The following is a 9,100-nucleotide window of genomic DNA, read 5'->3' on the forward strand; positions in this document are numbered from 1 at the left end:
GTTTCCTTAAACGTACGTAGGTACTTACCCATACTCCGGAGTTAACGGAATTCAATAAAAACACGGTGTATAATAGATACCTACATTTATCAATCTTAATAACAAAGAAAACATCCATAACTCAGAAACAAAAAAATATTAGCGGTAATCAATTTCTTTAGTATTAAATGCACCGCCTACAATCTTTTCTGCTTTGCCCTAAGGTTGAGTGGTAGAGAATGCCTCATGGCATTCAGTCTATCGATCAGACCCCTATTTCACCAAACTGACAAGTGTCGGCGACATATGTAGGCCGAAAATTCGACATATGTCAAGCGACAGGTGACAAGTTCATAGAAAAGTTGTGACATATGTCGCGGACAATTGTTTCGTGAAACAGAGGTCATTTTTCTACGTTGACATGTTTGTAGAAATGTCGGTAATTCTTGACATGAGATAAGATCACTGTCGGGCTTATGTGACAATTATCGGCAGGCGGTTGCTTTATATTGGTTACGCATGTACATTAGCAATGACCCGCATTTACCGGAGATAACTATTATTTATTATTTGCCATACCTAGTTCATTATGGATAAATTAAACAATATATTTGTTAAAATAAAATTTGAATAATCATATTTCTAACTGTAAATTTAGACGATAAACTTAACTAGCTATATTTACCACTTAGGTTAATTTACACTTTAATTTATTTAAATTAAGCCAGATTTGAAGACATGAATACAATAAAACATTTTATTTTTTATTTCATTTTATCATACTGTAAAGTTTTTTATCCCCCCTTCTTTCTGGTTCATGGTAGGGAGGCTGTTGCTTGCGGTAAAGTCTATGGAGATTGCCAAACTTCGAAGTTAAACCTATCAATTGACTCTCCAGACCGGTACGCGGAATCTTTAGGCGGCTTGAGAGAAGTTTTCGATCGGGTTAAGTTATTGTTAATTAAAGCTCATGATAGAGGGGCGCGTTATTATAATAGGGGTCGTCAGTCGGTTGAATTTAGTGAGGGTGAGGTTGTTATGAAAAGAACTTTTCCTTTGAGTGACGCTGGTAAATTCTTTATGGCTAAGCTTGCTCCTAAGTATGCGAAGTGCCGAGTAATTCGTAAACTCTCGAATTTAGTATACGAGTTAGAAGATTTTTATACGGGTAAAAATTTGGGGTCCTGGCATGCCCGGAATCTTAAAAAGTTTGTTCCGTGATCAATTTAACTGGCTATAAGCTGTCTATCCACAGCGTGTGTTGGCAGTGCAGGGCGAAGTCCCTGATTTCGCTCTGCAGGGACAGCATTCCTGTGAAGAGTGTCAACCGGTAGTTCTGTGGCTCCTAAGCCGAACTATCGGACACTACTATTAATTATTTTCCCTGGTGATAGACTGTTACCTCACAGTTATTACCGTAGGTTATTCATTTAACCTAACTGGCTATATGCCATATTCCGTCGTATACCCTGGACGCGCAGCCCGCAACTCAGGTCGCTCACTGCGCCGCCAAGATATATAGCGATGCGACGCATTAGGAAGGAAGCTTCGAGCTTCTCCTACCTGCGTTAAGTTTTACTTAGGTTAAGCTCCCTCTTAAGGGAGGGTAGGAGTAATTGTTATAGTTTGTATTTGATAACTGGTTTACAGCCAACTGTGTTTATCATTTTATAGTTTAGTGCGTGGGTTCGATTTTGATGGTTGTTTTTCCTTCTGCCTTACATTGTGTAACTGTTCATTTGGGAGCTGTTGAAACCTGCGGTTTGTTTTGCGAGCTGGGGACCAGCTCAAAATTTTGCCGGACTCAAAATTTTCTTCGGGAAGGGGAGCACTGTAACAACAAAATGTAATTTTTCTTCTTCATTATTAAAAAAGTAAGGCTCGCGTTAGTTCCGAACTCCTACAGCCATCTAGCTAAGGATTAGCGTACTAGCTAACGCGCGATCGAACACTATGGGTCGGAATTGCCAGCTTCAAATCCGGAAGAAACATTGCGCTTCCCCGCATTCCTGTGTTTTTTTCATAGAACCTATTTAATTATAGTGGTTTTTCTTTAACATTATGTTATTTCTGCGCAGTTGTTTAGTTCTTTTTAAATAAAACCGAAGGAACCGTAAACGATCGTTTTGTCTGTGGAGTCATGTAGTGTTTGCACGAGCCTAATTCGGACTTGGCAACCCCGTCGGCCTATCTGTCACTCAAGATGTCGGAAAGGAAGGCAGATCTTCTTTTTGTTCGATTCGAGCCGGGATCGGCTATACCCTTTGAGATCGGGCTCCATCGCCCATTTGAGTAAGTGTTATAGTGGTTGCGTTGTTTATTTTGTAAGAATAAAGTGCCTTTTTAATGTAGGTTGCGTATTTTCAGCCCCGGCATAACATGCTAACCTTAAATTTGTTGCTGCGTTGAAGAGCGATACATCGCGTGCCCCGGGTGTTGACATAAGCTGCATAATTTCCATGCAAGCCTTTTATCCACCAACGGGGTTCACGGCGGGGCGCTAACTACCTGGCTAACTCGCGCGGTCTCCGACCACCTGCCTCATGCACCGGTAACCCCAAATAATACCAGCGGTAGTGAGCTGTCGCTGACCTTTTGTAACCATCCGTCCAGGCCTACACAGAACGTGGCGGCTGGGGTACAATTCCCGATGTTGGAGGTTAGACCCATCCTTTATTAACTATATGACATTTGGACCAGATCGACTGGCCCTGGCGCCCATATACATCTCCTGTATTTTCTAAATTTAGTTCCTCGGATCGCTGTTTCTACCAAAATCTAAATAAAAGAGTTCGTTAACCCCGATTTGTTCCCTGAAGCTTTAGTTTAAAAAAAGAATTAATAAGTACTGTAGAGTCTGTGCAATCTATGCTAGCCGGTTATTATTAAGAAACTTGTCTTACTATTAAGAAACCTTATAGATATATAAATATAGGATTACCTCAACTGCAACTTCTTGCAGTATTGTTGCCGGGTTCTTCCAACCTCAGTGATTTCAATAAAAGCTTAGTTACTGACTATTGTAGTTTACATTTTATATTATTCCTTTAGGTTTTTTTTTACCCCAAAATATTACTTGTAACAGTGCAAAGGAAATTCTGCAAACGAGGTCTTTATTAGATCTTACCCCCGAAGTTACACACAATGTTTTTCATCACACTTGCGAAAAAAAAAAAACAAAATTTTAAGCAACATAAATACGGTGACATTTCAAACATTCGTCCGCCATATTGTCATTTTTGACAGGTTAGGCATCGAAGGCACAGATTTCCGGCATTCAGCCACAATTGAAAATTGTGAAAAAATATTTTAAACGGCTTATTATTCATTAAATTAAATATATTTTAACATAAACAATAAAAATAAATTTAAAAAGTCAGTGTTTTAAAAGTAATACTCCTTTATACCTACTTGGTTCATTGATATAAATGAGTGACACAATTAAAAAGAATACCATAACTCCCTTGGTAGTTATAGCTTTATTTTCGCAATCCATAACTCCCCCGGGAACAATATAGGCCTTTTTCCTTCAGTACTTCTGCATGAAATAAGATCTTTTCAAGCAAGTGTCATGAAAAATATATTGTTTTATTGTACAATGACTTCATAATCATAATATAACCTTCTTCTGGATCCTAGCTTCCTTGGATAATCTTTCTTTGCAGAACAGAAACAATGGGTAGGTCTTTAAGCAATTAAGGTTTGTAATGTTTGTATAAAGATGGATGAAGAGGCGGAATATACATAGAAGGTAACAACCAGGCGCACCAGCAACTTCTTTATTCCCGGAACTTATTCAGTCCTTCGCTGTATCACTAAAGGGAGGCCTTCAAGCAGGGTTTGCGTTAAGGTAGATGCGGGGTCCGTGACGGGATTCCTGACCGTACGGTGCCCGGGCGCGACGGAGCAGCGCTGCAGAAGCGCCGCCAGCCCCGCCAGCGACTGCATCAGCCCCAGCTGCTCTCCTAAGGACATTTACTATATAGATTAGTATTTTGTCTACGAAGCCACTGAGAGAAAAACTAACAAAAAACAGTTGTCATTACAAAAATAAAGCTTAATCCGGGAACAAGGAGAATCAACTAATAGGAACAAATCGACTTATTGCAATTTCTATTGGTAGGATGTACAACTTCTATTAGTTTATACCAGAGATGTGAAAAATAGTTTATAAAAAGTAATTAAGTACTTAAATACAAAATAAAAATAGTTTCTTGATATATTATTACTATTTCAAATGCAAAATAGAAAATAGGTAGTTTTTGATTTTGTATTCAAAATACTAACTACAAAGTAGGTATTTTTAAAATACAAATACTTTGCTACAAAAGGTACTCTTAATAGTGAATACCTAGTCTGAAACCAAAACAATTATCAGAATTTCCGAATTGGAATGACTCTCTTTATTATTTGAAAACTGCAGTGTGCCAGTCAGTTCTCTAGATAGCAAATTTCGAGATGTTTCCTCATATTAACCAGTAGAATCGACTTTTAAGTGATGGTTTTTAACGGTCAATTTTTAAAACCAATAATTTAGATTTGTAATGTTTTACAGCTAATATTAGGCCTCTCATTGGTGTGGTGGAAACGTCTCGTTTGTGTTTCACCAGGGAAAACAACTTTGTTCCCCTCTCGTACTTGAAACTCTCGCAACACTCAAGATTCCACTTTTTTAACCACTCGCTACGCTTGTGGTCATGTGCGGCGTTACTAATAAGATTCCACAGTTCCATGTTAAAGGAATGAGAGAGTTGCAAGGATTCTAACGTCAGAAGTGATTGTAACTCCTTCCTACATACCTACTAAAAAGTATTTTGAAAATAGAAAATAGGTCCCAAAAACTATTTCTAATAAAAAAGTTTTCTTCAATTCGAGATCAGTACCCCTAGTGTAAATAAATTCGATTTCGAAACGTGACGTACGCGTTTGCGTTTAGTCTCATTTTGTATTGGATTTAGAAAGAGGGCTCCAAGCGGGACGTTTTGGAAACTCAAAATCCTATACAAAATGAGACTTAACGCAAACGCGTTCGTCACGTTATGATGTCGATCAAATTTACACTAGGGGTACAGGTGTCGATTGAAAGACTGTTATTGTTTTTGTATTATCCGTAGTCAAAACTGTAGTCGTTTACAGAATATTTCAAAATGTATGATTTTTTACAAAATATACGGGACATTTCATTAGCTTTTCAAAAACTTTATTGCGCAAGTACAGAACTGTTTCTTAATTCCCGGTAATGATTTTTCTCTCAGCGGGTGCGGGTTTGCGGTAAGGTAGGAAAACGATGAATGATGGTCCCTATTATGACAGTTCCTTCAAGTCTGTTTTGGTTGAGCCTAATTTAAATAATTATTGAAGAAATATGCTGTTACCGTATTTTTGTATGTTAATGTATTAACTTCCAAAAAACGTCCACAAATATTTTACATGGCAGCTTACCTACTCTACCACATAAGATAAGGACCATCATTCGACGCGAAAGGGATATGTAGTTAGTTGTTGTAAGATTCTCAAGGGAGTCATTTACAATAGTGGGCGTCTTTTGGTTAACTTATTAGATTTTCCGTTTAACTAACAATAAGAAACTTCAGAAAGTCGTTACAAGAAAAATTGAAAACTAACCTATACACGCTCTGGGTCCCTCTCCGAAAGGCAAGTATACGTGCTTCGGGATCTGACTCTCATCCTCAGGGCTAAATCGCTCTGGGAAGAACCGATATGGTTCCTGAAACATATTTATTATTAGATTAGATTTCTATATAACTCTTTTCTTGCTACGCAATGTTGAAATACAAACAGCAATTTTAATTAAACGGCGTTAGCGATAGCGTTGATAGAATTAAACTATAACACATTAAAATTTAAACAATTTATGCATGATCATCTGGCATGCGGGATACGAGTATTATGGGATTTAGAAAGTAGGTATTAATAAAAAAATCTAAGTTTGCTAATAATTAATTACCTGGAAGAATAGCTCGTCGTTGTGCATCGCATCGATGGGCACGATGATACCGACGCCTGGATCAATGGTGACGCCGGTGCCGGGAAAAGTGTAGCGACTAACACACCGGCGAGCCAGGAAACCCACGGGCGGGTGCATGCGCATGGCTTCCCTGCAAGTTTGAGGAATAAAGTCTGAAACGTCCAGGTACTATCGTTCTATTCAAAACGGCAGTGTCTGTGGTTAGTATATCAATAATACACTAATTTATACGTATTTTGCACTTAGATACTTAATTTTCAACCGAATTCCCCTTCCTACGCTGGATTTCACCGACCTTGTAGAACTTATGGTCAAGGAAAACACATCGTTCGACAAGCGGTTGACAAAAGAACGTAGGTATTAGTTATGATGAGTAATGATATTAAGGGATCACCTGAAACACATTTTTAAATACTTCATCTCCTTAACGGCCTCGTAGCTTAGCTTCCCATATCGGCCTAGCACTTCATCGATTTCCTCCTGGCATTTTATCTGCGCCTTAGGATGGAATGCGAGCTGATGCAGCGTGTAGCTGGAGGCCAACGATGACGTCTCGAACCCTGCTACGAAGAACACTAGCACCTGCGCCGCCATCATAACTTCATTTAACTCCAACTCAGTCTCATCTGTAGTTCCATCAGCTTTATCCTTCTCGAAAGACTTTCCTACAATTTTCCCTTCCTGCTTGATTTCTAGAAGTATGTCTATGAAATCGTTTCGCCCCGAAGGCCGGTAATTCCGTTGTTCTAATATACTTGTCACTAACAACATCGTATTCTCTTCGATTTCAGGAACTAAAAAGTGGAGTTTCTTAAACAGGCTCGGTGCCATGATCTTTACTATAGCCACGAAATCATCTCGCTTTGTCCGAGTAAACAACCGCCTCCCGAGTCGCCGAAAAATAGAGTTTTCGTCATTTAGGCTGTCATCGTGTATGCCAAAGCCGCAAGCTCCTATGAAGTCTCTGGTGTATCTAGCCATGAGTTCCCGAATGTCTACTTCGACACCAGTATTGGCAGCTTCGATAGCTATGTCCTGTAATTTCTCTGCTCTCTCAATTATCAACGGAAACATGGCTTTGAGCCTTCCAGTAGTAAACGCAGGCGTCAGCCGCTGTCTCAGCAATTTCCAGAGATCTCCATCGGCCAGAAAAAGGTTCCTCATCATCGGCTCTGGTACATCGTCCGTCGGAAGTAAGTCAAGTAAGCCTCGCGGATGGAAACATTGAAAGTCAGTCACAAGCACATGCTTTATAAGTTCAGGGTCTCTTAGGACCAGCATGACATTGTTGGCCAAATACATCCCCACGAACCTTTCATTGGGGTATTTTTTGTAAGCCTCTGAATACAAATCAGCGAGACTGATTTTTTGGAAGAACTTGGACAGCGCGTTTCCAAATATCGGTAAGGGTTTGTCATGTTTGATGCCTCTTTCCGCCCAATACTTATGATTTCTCGTACCGTAGATATAAATGAGAGATGCTATAAGGACAACAAGTGCTACAGCCAACATGTTCACACTGAGCAAAGATATATACTAGCTATAGACCTAATCTTTGCAGAAGCCAGGTAATAACGAGTGTTATTATATACATGTACATGGTTGATAAAATATTATGTAGATAATATAATAGAATACAATTACATAAATCAGCGCTAAAGATAATACAAGATTAAGAAAAGGTAAACTAAATCGCATATAACAGCAACTCTCAAAGTGTTGTCTGCGAAGGTCTATTTAGTTACTAAATTTTATTTTTTATTATTCTACATCGGAGGCAAACCAGCATACGGCCCGCCTGACGGTAAGCAGTCTCCATAGCCTATGGACGCTTCCAACTCCAGAGTGTTACATATAATATATGTAGCCGACTCTAACACTCCGCATCCTTGTTGAGCTCTAGCAACCTCAGTTCCGTTAGTTCCGTAAGGCTCAAAAGTTTTGTTCTGTGGTAAAACGGGACAAAGACAGGGGACAATCGTTAATGCCAATCGAATTAGTATTTTATACAATCGTGATATAATGGAGATTGAAAAGCTTGATTATACACAGTGAAACTTGGTTAAGTGGGACCTGGATAAGTGAGAAACCTTCATAGCTGGGACTCATGGTGCGGTCCCGACACTTTAGCAGTGAATTACCTCTGTTAGTGAGTATTTTGGATTTTATAGTCACATTTACCTCTATAATTGAGACAAAGAGTGTATTTACCTCTTTAACTGAGACTTTATTGACAAGAATACTTTTGCTCAATTGTTTTTTAGAATGTTATAGGAATCGACCCTGTATCTGAGATAACGTCAATCTATTACCTCTTTAACTAGGACTATCCCAGATCATTTCGCATTTTTTCTACTAATTCTTACTTTACCTACAAATTTTGCGTTTGGTTAATTGTGTCTAAAGATCTTCAAGTTTTATTGACTTAGTCTAAATAGTCAAAACTATAGAAACGGAAGCTAAAATAAGTTAAGTAACATGAAAAACCAAAAATTAATTTCCATTTATTAAAATGGTAAGACGTAATAAAGCCTGTATAATATTATCATATTATGTTAATGGCACCAATCATGGAACATTTAAGAGAAAAATTGGAGTGTTTTTGATATTTCACCGACACCTGTAAAATTTCTACCGCTTTACGCTTTAAAAGTTGGATATCCTATGCGTCCTTTATGTTTTCTATGTATTTAATGAAAGCTATTGCAATTGGTTTCAATATTATTAACCAATTAAAACTGTGGTTTTTGCTCCAGTCATGGAATGTATGGCGCCATTTATTTTCAAAATAACAAATATCAATGAAAAATTAAACGGCTCTTGTTTAATGGTAAAATGTTGCCAGCGATTAAAAACTGATGGTAAATACTTGTTTTTTTCAGGATTTGTCTATACCATCCCATTACTGGTGACTGTTCCATTATAGGGGTGTTTACTATATATTAATATTATCAGATATTAATGTGACAAAATCTATCCCTTGTAAAATCATTAAAAATAAATTGGAAAAAAATATTTTATAAGACTTTAAAAGTTTACTCAATGTTCTTAAGGACAAGGGTTATTTTTCCTTATTTTTATTGTTAAGGATTACATCACATATGTATACATAATGGTTACAAAATAATTTAC

General features: G+C 38.0%; 1 protein-coding gene and 1 long non-coding RNA gene across 2 annotated transcripts; one reads left to right on the top strand and one right to left on the bottom strand.

The window, feature by feature from the left end:
- Positions 1-773: 773 nt before the first annotated feature.
- LOC133516275 (uncharacterized) lies at positions 774-2,996 on the top strand. The gene is made up of 2 exons (XR_009799197.1): positions 774-2,271; positions 2,347-2,996. It is a non-coding gene; the product is annotated as an uncharacterized LOC133516275 (long non-coding RNA).
- Positions 2,997-3,744: 748 nt separating this feature from the next.
- LOC133516276 (cytochrome P450 6B2-like) lies at positions 3,745-8,339 on the bottom strand. Its single transcript, XM_061849115.1, has 4 exons — positions 6,363-8,339; positions 5,948-6,098; positions 5,605-5,707; positions 3,745-3,944 (listed from the first exon to the last, which is right to left on the bottom strand). The coding sequence occupies exons 1-4, from the start codon at positions 7,478-7,480 to the stop codon at positions 3,772-3,774; spliced, it is 1,545 nt and encodes a 514-aa protein (XP_061705099.1). The 5' UTR covers positions 7,481-8,339; the 3' UTR covers positions 3,745-3,771.
- Between the last annotated feature and the right edge of the window lie 761 nt (positions 8,340-9,100).

This window comes from Cydia pomonella, chromosome 3 (assembly GCF_033807575.1).
Source record: "Cydia pomonella isolate Wapato2018A chromosome 3, ilCydPomo1, whole genome shotgun sequence".
Classification (NCBI taxonomy): Eukaryota; Metazoa; Arthropoda; class Insecta; order Lepidoptera; family Tortricidae; genus Cydia; species Cydia pomonella.